Below are 15,392 nucleotides of genomic sequence, written 5' to 3'. Positions count from 1 at the left end.
TTTTTGGTTTTTCGAGACAGGGTTTCTCTGTGGTTTTTGAGCCTGTCCTGGAACTAGCTCTTGTAGACCAGGCTGGTCTCGAACTCACAGAGATCTGCCTGCCTCTGCCTCCCGAGTACTGGGATTAAAGGCGTGCGCCACCACCGCCCGGCTGAGAACATATTTTTTAAATGGGTGTAAAGTGAAAAACAGTAAAGTTATTTTTGTCTTATCTGAGACTTGCCTATGGAACTGCAGTTGGAATTACTAATAAACAAGATTTCAGGTTACAGAATATTATGGACACTGATTTTATAATATAATCACAGAATTAAAAGTTTTATCTACTTTTTCAAATCCTTCTTTCATAAACATTTTCTATTATTTTACTAATGATGAAGACTGAGGGATTATAGTGAGATTTTGTGATCTAACAAATAAATATTGCTTAAAGAACAAAGTGCAGAACTAATTTCAGGTATGTGTTAATTAAATTAGAACTAATTAAAGATATGTGCAGTGGTGGCACATAACTTTAATTCCAGGACTTAGAAGACAAAGGCAGACAGACCTCTGTGAGTTCAAAGCCAACCTGGGCTACACTATACTGGTGCCATCTCAAAGAGAAACAGAGCCATGTGGTAGTGGCTCACACTTTTAAATCAAGTACCAGGGAGGTAGAGAAGGGAAGTGATATTGTTGGGCAGAGAGGGAAAACAAGATGGGAGGAAACAAGAGCTCAGATGTGCTCTGAGCAGGCCATCTGAGGATACAGTCTGAGCATTCAGTCTGAGGATTCAATCTGGAAATGCAGTTTGAGGTTCAAAAGACAGGGTCACCCCTTTGAATCTGAGGATTCTGCAGAAGTAAAAGTCTCTCTAGTGGCTGGCTGCTCTGCTTCTCTGATCTCTCAGCTTTCACCCCCTAGTATCTGACTCTAGGTGTTTATCATTAAGACCAATAGGAATTAGCATTACAATGAATATTATTTAAATGAGTCATAAATGTAGAGATACATTGTTCTTGGATTATTCATTCATGCCTTACTCTGTAGAATTAATTGGATCCTGATTAAAAGTAAAGCAATGGGCATAGGATCACACAAGAAAAGGAAACCATAAACAGTGTGGCTTAGCTTATATTGTGGTTTCCCGATTTCCTTTGATTCCATACAAAGCCTATGCCTGAGACCAAAAATACTTCATGATGAGAATATTTTTTCTACAGTTCTGTATATTGTGGTGCAGCTTCTGTGATGCTTACTCTGTACTTAAGGACTGAATTTGAACTCTTGTGCTGACCCAAGAGTTTAGATGTTTACCCTTCTTCACAGGTTTTGTAATTTTTAACAGAAAGTATTTCACAGCTGGGTCCACAGAAGTCATGTGACTATTGATGTCTATGTCAGTATGTAGCTAACATGAGAATGATCTGCATTATCCAAAAAATGGATAAGAATAGTGTGGATTTGAAGGTTCTACTCCTTTGCATTAGAACCCAGGAAATGAGTGTGGAATTTTTACCTCAGGTACTTTGTGAACTATGACAAAATGACCTGTTGAGTATCATAGTAAGGTGATTCCTTCTCTTTAGACTATAAGTGGCCTGGGATATTGCTTGGCATCCAGAAGGTCATTTATATGAAACAATCATCATATTGAAAGATATATACAAACTTCAAACTTGTTTTTTCTGCATAAAAATATTTTAACACAGTTCTATTGCCAGTTTGAAGAGGCCAACTACAGTGACAATTTTAGAATATTTGTGTTTTCTATTATCATTTCAGTTCTCTAAAATCTATGGCCCTGTGTTCACTCTGTATTTTGGCATGAAACCCACTGTGGTGTTGCACGGCTATGAAGCAATAAAAGAAGCTCTCATAGGTCATGGGGAGGAGTTTAGTGGAAGAGGAAAAGTCCCAATTTTTGATATGGTTTTGAAAGGCCTTGGTAAGTATGCATGTGCTTCTGTGTATACTGGGTAGTATACATAGTGAGGTGGAGGGTGGAGAGCAGAGGTCATGTTGCTCTTCAGGTTTGGGACTCTATACTGAGACCAGTCTGTTCCTTTATCTATCTCTCAGACATACTCCATTGTCTTATTTTTTATTATTGAGAAAAGGAAAAAAAAAAAGTTTCTGCCTCCTCCCAGCCTCACATTTCCCTCCCCCTCCTCCCACTTTCTTCCCCTCCCCCCATTCCTCTCCCCCTCCCTCTCCAGTCCAAAGAGCAGTCAGGGTTCCAAGGTCCTCCCTGCTCGGTCCATGTCTAGGAAGGTGAACGTCCAAACTGGCTAGGCTCCCACAAAGCCAGAACATGAAGTAGGATCAAAGCCCCGTGCCATTGTCCTTGGCTTCTCATCAGCCCTCATTGTTCGCCATGATCAGAGAGTCCTGTTTTATCCCATGCTTTTTCAGTCACAGTCCAGCTGGCCTTGGTGAGCTCCCAATAGATCAGCCCCACTGTCTCAGTGGTTGGGTGCACCCCTCGTGGTCCTGACATCCTTGCTCGTGTTCTCCCTCCATCCGCTCCTCATTGGGACCTTAAGAGCTCAGTCCAGTGGTCCAGTGTGGGTCTCTGTCTCTATCTCCATCCATCACCAGATGAAGGTTCTTCTTATTTAGCTTCTTTAGGTTCACCAGGTATACACTCCGTGACCTTTATTTATGGCTAGAAACCAATTATGAGTGAGTACATCCCATGTTCATCATTTTGGGTCTGGGTTACCTCGCTCAGGATAGTGTTTTCTATTTCCATCCATTTGCATGCAAAATTCGAGAAGTCATTGTTTTTTACCACAGCATAGTATTCTAATGTGTATATATTCCACACTTTCTTCATCCATTCTTCCATTGAAGGTCATCTAGGTTGTTTCCAGGTTCTGGCTATTACAAATAATACTGCTATGAACATAGTTGAACAAATGCTTTTGTCATATGATAGGGCATCTCCTGGGTATATTCCCAAGAGTGGTATTGCTGGGTCCAGGGGTAGGTTGATCCCAAATTTCCTGAGAAACCGAAACATTGATTTCCAAAGTGGTTGCACAAGTTTGCATTCCCACCAGCAATGGATGAGGGTACCCCTTCCTCCACAGCGTCTCCAGCAAAGGCTATCATTGGTGTTTTTTATTTTAGCCATTCTGACAGGTGTAAGATGATATCTCAAAGTTGTTTTGATTTGCATTTTCCTGATCACTAAGGAGGTTGAGCATGACCTTAAGTGTCTTTTGGCTATTTGAACTTCTTCTTTTGAGAAATCTCTGTTCAGTTCAGTGCCCCATTTTTTAATTGGGTTAATTAGCATTTTAAAGTCTAGTTTCTTGAGTTCTCTATATATTTTGGAGATCAGACCTTTCTCTGTTACGGGGTTGGTGAAGATCTTCTCCCAGTCAGTAGGTTGCCTTTTTGTCTTAGTGACAGTGTCCTTTGCTTTACAGAAGCTTCTCAGCTTTAGTAGGTCCCATTTATTCAATGTTGCCCTTAGTGTCTGTGCTGCTGGGGTTATACATAGGAAGCGATCTCCTGTGCCCATCTGTTGTAGGGTACTTCCCACTTTCTCTTCTATCAGGTTCAGTGTGTTCGGACTGATATTGAGGTCTTTGAATCATTTGGACTTGAGTTTTGTGCAAGGTGATAGATATGGGTCTATTTTCACTCTTCTACAGGTTGACATCCAGCTGTGCCAGCACCATTTGTTTAAGATGCTTTCTTTCTTCCATTGTATACTTTTAGCTCCTTTATCGAAAATCAGGTGATCATATGTTTGTGGGTTAAAATCCAGGTCTTCTGTATCTCCATTGTCTTCTATTCCAAATTTTTTAGGCATTGCTTTTAGCAATGGAGATGCACCGAAAGAATTAAAGCACTTTTCACTCTTAACCCTGAGAAAACTGGGCGTGGGGAAAAGAAGTATTGAGAACCAAATTCAAGAAGAAGCACAGTTCCTTGTGGAGGAACTGAAGAAAACCAATGGTAGGTGAAGGTTTATAATCTGACGTTTACATCTTGTTCTATGTATATCTGCATCAGTCAATTTTTCCCATCCTATTCAAAGCATTGTTTTCTAAAGAGATGTCATGGGTATGGGTCTCATGTTAATTTCCTATAGCATTATGGAGCCATACATTCCACTCATAAAAAATACTGTTTTTCTTTGCTTATCCTCTCACCACAATATAATTTCCAATAGCAATAGTTACTGATAAAACATAAGAACCCTAGCAAGGATTGAATTAGCTTTCTTCTCTTCACCTTCCTTTTCTACACTTTTCCTTCCTTTCTTGAATAGCAATGGTCTAGACTTCTTCTCTTAAGTGTCTAAGAGTCCTTCTTGTATTTTGTTTGTAGTTTTTGGCAACTGTGGTATGATGTAATACTTTCATTTCTCATATGAGTGTAGTAGAATTTTTTTTGATTAGTGTATCTCAGCTGTTTGCATGGTATCCGAATGATATTGTTATTTCTTCTTGCATAACATTTAGGGTTTGATTTATGGCCTTAATAAAACATGTTTAAACACAAATATTCAAAATAAATGTACACTTGGAAATAACTAAACTTAGTCATTTTACTTAAAAAGTTGGCTTTGTTGGCTCTCTAGCATTTCCCTGTGTGTCTTCAGTCTTCATGTCATTTTCCCCTTTAAGGTTTTGTGTTAGAAAAGTGATGGTTGTTTCTTTGCCAACACTCTGGATGCTACTCGCCTGTTGCTTGTAAAGGAAGAATCTTCTTATGTCTGTGCAGTCCTAAATGAATTTGTTTTAGATTTTTGTTCCAAATATAATAAAAGACTGGCTATTAGATTTTTAAATTTGAATGGCATGCACACATACAATAACAATCTCAAAGTCTTACCTTCCATATGCTTTGCTTAAGCATATTGATTAGAGTACTGTATTCTGTTAATTGTATGGTAAAATATCAGTAAGTTCTAGGAATTTCTTATGCTTACTAACCAACTTTGTTAAATCAATTGCCCTTATTTGAGTATACATTAATTAGGATCGACTTCAATACAAACAATTTTTGTCTCTTGGTCACAGCAAATTCACCACTGAAAGGAATAAAAACAGAAATAATCATTTTCTCCTATCTAGTTATTCTTTTCTGTGTGGTCATAAAAATAATCCAGCCAAGTGTGTGATATCATCCATAGGATGTTGAGTCTTTCCACATCATCAGAAATGAAGGAACAGCATGAAAAGATAAGAACTCAGTTTAGGTTGATGGAGCATTTACTCATCCGATTTTTTTCTTTTGTGCTAACTGTAGTTTGTGTCAACTTGACTAAAACTAATCAACACAGAACCTGATTACTTATTTTCTATACTTGTGAAATCAATCACATGATCTATGTAATATATACATTTTAGTCATTTCTGGATACACTATCTTGATACTTACTTTAAAGTAGCAATGAAAATATCCACAACTGTCAGCTTGCCCAAATGTATTGAATGTGAAGTTTGGCATAATAAACAATATTTCTTTATCTTGTTGAAAATCCACTGGATTCTGGGATGAGACCGTGGAGACAAGTTTCTAATGACAGATCATGAACTTTGTTTTAAGTCACACAGATTATTTTCTCCTCCATTTTCTTCTATTTTTTTCTACTTACCATCCATTTTCCTTTTATCATACATTCATTACAGGTATTAACATGAAATAATTCTTTTGTAAGCAGTAAAATTCACAGTATTAATCATGTATATGTGAAAAGGAGAGTCTTCAATAATTTTCTCGTGATTTTTGCTTTACCTGTAATGGACTTTGAAGATATAAGCTCTGATACAATTTAGTTATGTAAACAGATCATGTCATAGTTAAACTTGTTGCATTTACATTTTCTTCCCATAGATCACTGCTACTCCCTGTTTTTCATTTTTTTCTCCTAATTCTTTGATGTTTCTACATGATTCCATATATTCCAATTCCTAGCACAATAGATTGTTATTTTTGTTTTGCTTTGTTTTTTTTTTTTTTTTCTGGCTTGCTTATTGAAATAGGATTTCTCTGTGTAGCGCTGAATGGCCTGTAAGTAGATCCATAGAAAAGGTTTGCCTGGAACTCAGATTCATCCATGACTCACAGAATTGTCCTCTCCAGTTCTCCAGGATAAGGCACTACTGACTCAAATGGGGGCATTGCTGAGGTTGGCCCGTAGGCTTCTCAGCCCTGCACACACAAGCACAGAAACCCTGCCAATCCAGACAGATTTCAGGGACTCTTTTCTCTATCAATGATGAGCCACAAGGGCTTATATCTTTATTTGAGAAAGGAGATGTTGAGTAGTCACTGGTACCTATTCTCAGAAAACACTTCACAGAAGCAAAAAGATTAAAATTTAGTAGTAAAAAATGTTTTCATGTAAGTAAGAAAGAACACTAGAGGTAAATTATGTCAGTCCTTGCTGCAGGAGCTGCAAGACCTTATTCTTTAGAAAAACAAAACAAAACATAACAAATTACAATGAAAGAAACATTCACCTGTATGTTAAAACAACTAATATGCCAAAGTACCTATCAAAGCCTATCGCACTGTCTCAAACTCTTTTATTACAATAACTTGCCTCATTTGATTACCAAGGATGAGGAATAAGATTAGAATCAAAAGAGTTGTAATCAACTCAGTTAAATCTCAATCAGTTATAATCAACATGAATAATATTTCAAATTTTAGTTCCACCTAAATATTTTGTTTGTGACCTTGGAGCACAGACCCATTTTCATGTCAAGAATCACTACTATATTTTCAATGGATCTTATAAGACAAATAAGCTGCAAGACTTTTTGATAGATTTATAAAAGTTTTTTTTCTGTCCTAAGTGTGAGAATCTTGAAACAGATCTGCATGTCATGCCACATGAGCATACAACAGCTGATTCTTATAATGTCTGTGGGTATCAAATTGGTTTCACATATATCATAAATTCTGGACATTCATTATCAAAAATGCTAGTGAGAATGGTGACAGCAATTGAAGAAGTAAAAGAAAAGTGAAGAAGACAAGGATTTGACATATCATAAAGGAGATGTGTGATGCAGACCTTTAAGTGGTACAAATCTTCCTCAGATGGATGGAAATAGACTCTAAAAATATATATTTCAAAAGGATTTTCCAAAGTGATTTTTGTTCAAATAGGATCCATAATAAATTTTGAAAGATGTGGAGAAAGTATCTTCTCATGATAAAAGAAAAGATAATGTTGAACATATTTATGTGGTATATTTAAAAATGTAAGTATACCATAGATTAAAATTGTGTTATCTGCCAAATATGAGATGAAGACATTGATGTTGGTGCCACATATATAGATGGATGTAACTTAACTTAAAAACGTACTGTTGGAAAACCTTTTTTATTTTAAGCCAGCAGTGTACCATGTACATACAAGAGCTGAAATGGTTTAATATCATGCTACAATTCATATGAAAATGCTATTATTGTGAATGGTCTGTGATTAAGCCCTATAAGATAGCTAGAGAGTCCTTGCATATCACTGAGTAATGGAAGTTTGCTCATTTGATAAATGTGTTAGAACACTAGTATTGGACTCATCATACCTCATTTATAAAGCTACCAAAATAAATAATTAATATTGGTCATTGTTCCATTTTTGGACTGTGAATAGTCTGTTAATGTAATTGGTTAATTTTTAGGATGTAGTGCCATTTATTGTAAGATCTTTGAACTTGGTAGGTTTTTCTGTTACAAAACTTGTAGAATACAAACAAAAACTTTTTAGCGACCTTATCTATTAGGATACAGAATTCTCTAAAAGTGTCATCAGTATCCTTTCAAATGGGCAACTGGTAATTCCCGTAATTCAGATGATCAAATGACAGTATGACATCCTCACGAGAAGTAAAAATGAACTTCTTATTTTAATAAATTGTTAGTCAGGGAGTTGTGACTTTTCAGTTGGTATAAGGCCACCCCAAAGTAGGCTTGTAACTGTGTTCATTGCACATTGGATGATCCAGGGAAATTATAAACCAACCAGCATTTTACATGTGTTCTGTGGTTGCTTTGTCCTGAGAGTAAAGCTTTGATGTGTGGTTAAACATAAACTCTGATACTACTACTTAGGGGAATCCAGAAAAAGGAGCATTTACTCTCTAGCAGAAGTGAGTAGAGTTTTTCACATTTTAATCTCATAATAGAATTTTGGTATGTTTAGACATACTGTATGTTGTGTATAGTATGTTCCCCCTTTACTCCATAGAATAACTTACAATTTAATGCCTTTTATGTTTATCTACAATGGCCTGTGTGTACTTCAGGTTTGGATTACAATTTTGCCAAAATAATTGTTACTGAGTACTTTGTAATCCACGATCCGCAATTGTCTTTTTTGAAGGGAAAACCAATGTCAGAATTAAATAAGTAAATAAAAATTATTTTTCAGATAATAGCACATACTTGAGGTTAAACCAGCCAGTAAAATAGACATGATCTCTTCTTATTGAACTAGTAAGTTTGAAGATTAACTGAAAAGTGAGGTAAATATGATTGTGTATTATTTACCAGGTAAGTATATATTGGTTAAGAATATTCAAAATTACAATTCCATTTAAAATGTTTAAATTACTTTCAGTAGTTAACGAACGCAACATTTCTTCTTCACATATTTTAGTAACATTTGGCATTTGTTTCCAACTCTTCAGGCTCACCCTATGATCCCTCCTTCATCTTGTCCTGTGCTCCCTGCAATGTCATTTGCTCCATTATTTTCCAAAATCGTTTTGAATATAATGATCAACTTTTTGCTAGCTTGATAGAAAAACTGAATACGAACACTAAGATTCTGACCTCTCTCTGGGCGCAGGTAAGGCCAATATCCTTTCTTTATGAGAACACACTTATGGTCTTTCTTCCTTACATCTCAAATTCTATATGGATCATGAAGGAAGGAGGGAGGTAACCAGCTGAAAAGGGATATTGTATTATGGAAATAATTCTTGGAAGGGAGATCTAAACCCATAAGTATACAAATAGCAAAAACTTAGAGGCAGATGCCAACTGACTCAAGCCTGCTTGTTTCTTATCCATGAATCTTCCTGTTGATTACTACAGAATTATTTCTTAAAATACTGCATTTGTTTTTATAAGAGTGATCTGTCATTCACTGTTGTAGCGAGAGCAGGGCCCCTTGTTCTGTCTTGTCCAAACTAGCTTACACCCAGAATAATCACACAGAAACTGTATTCATTTAAACACTGCCTGGCCCATTAGTTCTAGCCTCTCATTGACTAACTCTCACATCTTGATTTAACCCATTCCTAATAATCTGTATGTCACCATGAGGTCGTGGCTTACTGGGAAAGATTCAGCATGTCTGAGTCTAGCAGCTCCATGGCGGCTCTCTCACGCTGCCCTCTTTCTCCCAGAATTCAGTTTTGTCTTCTCTACCTTCATAAGTTCTGCCCCATCAAAAGGCCAAGGCAGTTTCTTTATTCAACCAATGAAAGCAACACATAGACAGAAGGACCTCCTACACCTATTCAAATGACCTTTTACTAATCAAATACTTTATCTTCTTTTCATTAAGCCAATTCTGAACATAATTCTAGGGAGCGTTATTTCAGTATAGACATAATATTCTCTGAAAGGAGGAAGAATATTAATGGCAAAGAAAGCTGTCAGTAAACACTGAGTATTCCTGTCATTCAATGGGTCAGTTGGGATTCTAGTTTATAGATTGTCAGTAAAAATGGAAAGATATATGTTTTAATGCTATGTGGACCATAAATATCCTCATAGAATTGTTCTAGTATGAGTGAAAGTTTCTTGCTCTCTGCATACAAAATGATTGTTTGATCAAAGAGAAAACCCTAAGGCCTATGTGGTACAAATAATTTTTACCACACACACACGTTTATTTGAGCCAAACCCACCACTAAAGATTCATTGCATTTTGAAGATAATCAATAGATATTGAATCTGGGGCACTAGATTTTTCTGTAAATGTTACCCCAAAATTTTTGACTTATATTGTCACATTGAAAGTGTGAGTGATTAAATCACATGTATTTCAAACTGTAGAACAGAATTTATTTGAGCCTTCAATGAGTTTACATGAACAAAATTTTTGTTAAGAGAATATGGAAATTATATTAAGATTATTAACTATTATGGGAGAAATTTCTTCCTCAAATCTCTCTATTAGAATAAATAATGTAAATAATGAATTTATGATGAATATGAATCATTTCTCTATCTAGCAATTCAAATCATTCATGTGACACATTACTAATATATTTTACTTAGGTCAACACAGTGTCTATTTTTAGTAAATCCTTGCATTTCCTTGCAGGTTTGCAATATGTTCCCTGTTCTGATTGATTATTGTCCAGGGACCCATAATACATTTTATAAAAACTTCACTTCTATTCAGAGTTACCTGTCAGCAAAAATAAAAGAACACGAGGAATCCTTGGATGCTACCAACCCTCGGGACTTTATTGATTATTTCTTAAGTAAAGAAAGGCAGGTAAAGTGCTAATATTCATTTGTTCAATTATTTAGTTGGTAAAGTATTTTATACTTCATTGAAGTGATGTTTAAAACCATGTGAGTATCATTTGAAAAACAATTTAGTATTGTTTGTGTGTGTGTAAGCCTGAAAAAAAATGGTTAAAATTGTTAAGAAAAGCCCATTGACCTCGTTTTTTTATTTAAAACCAAAAAAAAATTCAAAAAAATCTAGCATAGTAGAAAAACAACACAAAAGGCAAACAAAAGGGAACAAATTTCAATATAGTCATAAATCATAAACTTTTCTGTCTACTTTGAGCACCAATATCATCAATGACTGTTTTTTTTGATCGCTTGCATATCATATAGATTAAAAGAGATCAGTACACATTTGTACTGATCAACGCCACATATGACTTCTAAAGGATGAATGATGTATACCATGGGAAAGAGTAGGTGGATGAAAGCATAAAGCTTTGAGTACAATTTCTCATGAGTTAATAAATTAATACCAGTGAAGTTAGAGATTGAGTTTGCTGTCAGGATGAACTGTTAGCAATGTGTAATTTCAGAAAGTGTTTCTCCACAATTTATTTTGCACTCTTATTTAGAAAAAAAACTAATGATAAATATTCTGGTATGATATGAGTCAGTTGTACTTCCATTTTCATGGTTTGTATATTTTATTAGTGGTTCAGTGTCTGAAGTCTTTTGTATTGAATTATTATATCAGTATTTAAAATCTAGAATTGTGAATCCCTGAACTTTGCTACATGTTTCTGACAGAATGCTTTACCTTTCTGAATCCTTTAAATTTTCACATGAATTTAAGATATGTTGTCAAAATTTTAAAGAGGCCAGTAGAAATTCACACAGAGACTGCATTTAAATTGTCAATCATTTAAGGGGGCTGAGCAATTTAAAAAACAGAGATAATATTAACATATGTTGCCAGTCTCCAATTTGAAGCACTGACGATCTTCTAGTTTCAAAATGTTGCGTCACTCTACCAAACACACCAAGCCATTAACAATTTCTCTCCAAACTCCATGTCATAATTAGTAACTGTGAGTGTAATTTTTCTCTTTATGGACTTTCTTGTATCTCTCTGACAGAGTATAATGTCATCTAAGCAAGTTCTCAGTAGAGGGAGTTTACTTTCTCTCTTTCTGCACATGCATAAAATCTTGGATGCTCCTAAAATTTCAGCTTGTTTCTGTACTGTGGTCACCTGTTACTGCAACCTTCATTTACAAGCATGAGAAGAACACACTCATTCGTCATTCTTTGTCTTTGCATTATTTCCACCTCTGACTCTTCTGAGTCAGAAACATGTGTGCATGTGTTTCTTGATGGCAGGTTTTCAGTTTCTTTCTGCATATCTCCAGCATGGAGTTTCTGATTCAAATTCATTTCATATTTATCTTTGGGGAGAACACAGAAAATTTTCAATCAACAGTTTATGATTCACAGCTTCCAGATTCTTTTTTTTTTTTTTGGTTTTTAAGGTTTTTTTTCATGTTTAAGAGATTTTTACCTTTTTTTTCCTTGCCTACATATTATCCTGTGTATATCTGGATATCAAAGTATTTTGCATCTTGATGTATGTGCCAACACCACACTGCATTCATTGCTGTAGGTTTCCATTTTGAGGGTCCAGATCTTACTCCATAGTTTCATTTGAATATGTGGACTTGTTTTCCTATTTGATTTTTAGTACAGATAGAAGTGACTCATTAGATTACTTTGAGGCATAATACCTCCATTTTAAAGCTACTCCAAATTTCAGCATTTGTGCATGAATTGATTTTCCACTTATTTATTTATTTTTAACTTCTTAGATCCAGAAATGGTTCTAAGTGTGTCAATCTTTCATGTTTATGATTATGCAATACTAAATCTTTTCCAACAATTTAAATGTGATTATTTCTTTGATTTAGTTTTAGTTCACTAATTTCTGTTGTACAGAGTCATACCTAAGTTTAATTTTTTACTTCAAATTGCACTCATGGAATTTATTAGATTTGGTAAATTTTTCCTTTTATTTTTTATTAATTTATACCAAATAAAGTTCCTCTTCCCTTCCTTCCTTCTGTTCCACCCCATTTCCTTAACCCACACCATCCACTCCTCAGAGAGGGTAAGGCCTCCCATGGGGAGTCACAAGGCCTGGCACATTCAGTTGAGGACTAAGCATCTCCCCAACAGCATCAAGTTTAAGAAAGACATTCTACCATTTGGGGTCAGCTTCAGAAAGCCAGCTCATGCTTTAGGGATAGATCCTGGTTGCATTGACAGGGGTCCCACAAAAAAGGCTATAAAATTGTCACCTACATAAAGTGGACCTAGTTCTATCCCATGCAGGCTCCCCAGCTGTTGGTCTAGAGTTCTTGAGTTTCCACAATTTTGGGCCTGACCCCATTTTCTCATATAAACCTTCCTCCCTCTTTTGACTGGACTCATATCCTGGTACTTGATGTGGTCTCTGCATCTGCTTCCATCAGTTACTTGAAGAAGTTTCAATAATGATTGTTAGGGTATTCACCATTATGATTACAAAGGAAGGTCAGTTTGGGCACCCTCTCCACTACTGCTAAGGGTCATTTTTGTGGAATATTTGGAATTTCCCTAGCATCAGGCTTCTCCATAACCTCATGATTCCCTCTGTTGAGATATCTCCTTCATTTCTCTCCACTCCATCCTTCCCCCAACTTGAACATGAGGATTTTTTTTCTTTTGTAACTTGTGATTTTTCTTTATATGACTTTGATGCAGTTACTATGGAGAGTAGGCAAAGTTAGCATATGTAGTTCCTGGAAATGAGACTGGGTGATTAGATATAGGGCAACAGAGGGACAGTAGAAGATATACAGTCGGCCTACCTGCTTCCTTTGCAGGAGTTGTCTGTTTGTTAGCAGGAAGTGCTGTCTTGAATAAATAAATAAGTAAGGAGATTGAGGCTAGGACGGGAGTCTGTGCAATCCATAATAGGTCAGAGAAGGGAGTAGGCAATGCAGCAACAAGTATCCTGCTACAGTGCTGGAGATAAGAATGAGAGCTTGAATGTGGGGAAACAAAAGAGAAGAGAATATCTTCATGCAGACTCCTTAGTTTTCTTGCAGGCAAAGCCTGAGGGGAACCTACTGGTGACCTGATGGACTTGGTTTCTTGGATAAAGTAACATTTGGGAAAGGCTAAAATCAATGGGATCAAAGTGGGGTCAGGGAAGGCTGCCACAGGTATTCTCCTACAGAGGTGAGGATGAAAGTAGAGTATATGGAGGAACAGAAGGAAAAGAAAAGATATGTAAGGTATTTTATTAAGTATGTATTTCTCCTTAATACATTGCTGGGCATATTATTCTGGGTTGAGAACTGTCATTCAGAATCTGTAATATATCACTATGGATCCCTCTGGTTTTAAATGTTTGTGTTAAAAACCCTGATGTAATTCTGAAAGCCCTGTCATAAGAGTAATTTTATTTTTTTTCTCTCTTACAACTTTTAGTTGCTTTCTTTTCTGATTTTGTTATATGATAATTTTATGAATTTTTGAATATATTCTAATGCCAGTTCCTGTTCTTCTTGTCTCTGTATTTCCACCTCTCTACACCTATTATACATAGATGTTAATATCCTACTCTAGTTTTTGGAAAATTTCTACCAAGATATTCTAAAGAATGTGATCTATGCTGTTATTCTTTTTCTACATACACTTTCTGAAGGTTGGGTTTTTTACCATTGCTCAAGTGCTCTCCTGATTTATCCTTATATATCTTCTTTAATTTATTATAGGCCTTTACAGAGTTATCTAACTCCTCTACTACTTTTTGTTCTTTATTTTTAATTGATCTAAAGAATGTCAGTGTTATTTTTAGTATGTTATTTAAATATAATATAATTACACCGTTTCTTCCTGCCCTTTCCCTCTCCCCACACCTACCACGCACCAAAATTCCTTTGATATTCAAGATCCAATGTTCTTTAATGATTGTGGCTACATGTGTAAGCGCATAAGGATAAGTATATAAATTCAACAGTGTGATCACATTTAATATGGACCATCTGTATATTTTAGGATTGACCACTTAACATTGGATAACCTTTTCTGGTGCTCATCTGTCTTTCTCCAACGATTTTAATTGCAACTCATCATCTAGTCTTGTGGTCCCAAGTAACTCTTCTCAGCAACATCATAATTCACTTGATGTTATAACTATTTAGGTTATATTCAATAGCCATATTTTAGAGAATTTGAGTGTAACTTCCCTGTCATATCTAGAAAAGTCATCCTGTAGCAAAGTTCCTTACCATCGGATTATTGCTATCATTCTCCCTCATATTCTAAGATATACCCTGAGCCTCAAGTGTAATGGGTTTATCATGAATGTTATAACTGGGGTTGAACATCCCATAGACAATTGTTTTCCACAAGCTAATAGGTGATAATGTCTCCTTCTGCTATGAAAAAACATATCACTTTTGAAATATGAATCCTATACTACTGTGTAAATTGAGACTGTTCATTTGTTTCCTAGCTTCTCAGATACAAATGATTACACAGAAACTATATTAATTATAAAACAATTTGGCCTATTAGCTCCAGATTTTTATTAACTCTTACATCTTAAATTAACCCATTTCTATTAATCTGTGCATCACCACAAGGCTTTTGCCTATTGCTAAGTTTCTGGTCTCCTTCAGCAACTACATGATCTCTCCCCTACTCTGACTATTCTTTCTCTCTCTCTCTTTCTCTCTCTCTCTCTCTCTCTCTCTCTCTCTCTATGAGACAAGGAAGTAGAAGATTGTGGAGCCTTATTCAAACTTAAGGAAATTGAGTTGGTATTTACAAAGTCGATGGGAAATACTAAGAACAATTACTTTTAATTTTAATGTATTTAACTTTTAACAAATTTCTAAAAATTTAA

General features: G+C 35.6%; 1 protein-coding gene across 7 annotated transcripts in view; it reads left to right on the top strand.

The window, feature by feature from the left end:
- The window catches only part of LOC126503086 (cytochrome P450 2C25), a 222,092-nt gene that overhangs the window by 153,499 nt on the left and 53,201 nt on the right, over nucleotides 1–15,392 (top strand). The window contains exons 2-5 of one of the 7 annotated variants that reach the window (XM_050144709.1): nucleotides 1,769–1,931; nucleotides 3,806–3,955; nucleotides 8,653–8,813; nucleotides 10,302–10,478. The exons of the other annotated variants lie outside the window; for them this stretch is intronic. Of the exons in view, the coding sequence (XP_050000666.1) occupies nucleotides 1,769–1,931; nucleotides 3,806–3,955; nucleotides 8,653–8,813; nucleotides 10,302–10,478 (651 nt within the window). The remainder of the gene's footprint in view (nucleotides 1–1,768; nucleotides 1,932–3,805; nucleotides 3,956–8,652; nucleotides 8,814–10,301; nucleotides 10,479–15,392) is intronic. 7 annotated transcript variants of the gene reach the window in all.

The sequence above is a fragment of the Alexandromys fortis genome, unplaced genomic scaffold (assembly GCF_014885135.2).
Source record: "Alexandromys fortis isolate MF-2015 unplaced genomic scaffold, M_Fortis_MF-2015_v1.1 scaffold_16, whole genome shotgun sequence".
In the NCBI taxonomy this organism is placed as follows: Eukaryota; Metazoa; Chordata; class Mammalia; order Rodentia; family Cricetidae; genus Alexandromys; species Alexandromys fortis.
This window is presented reverse-complemented; position numbering and strand designations above follow the sequence as displayed.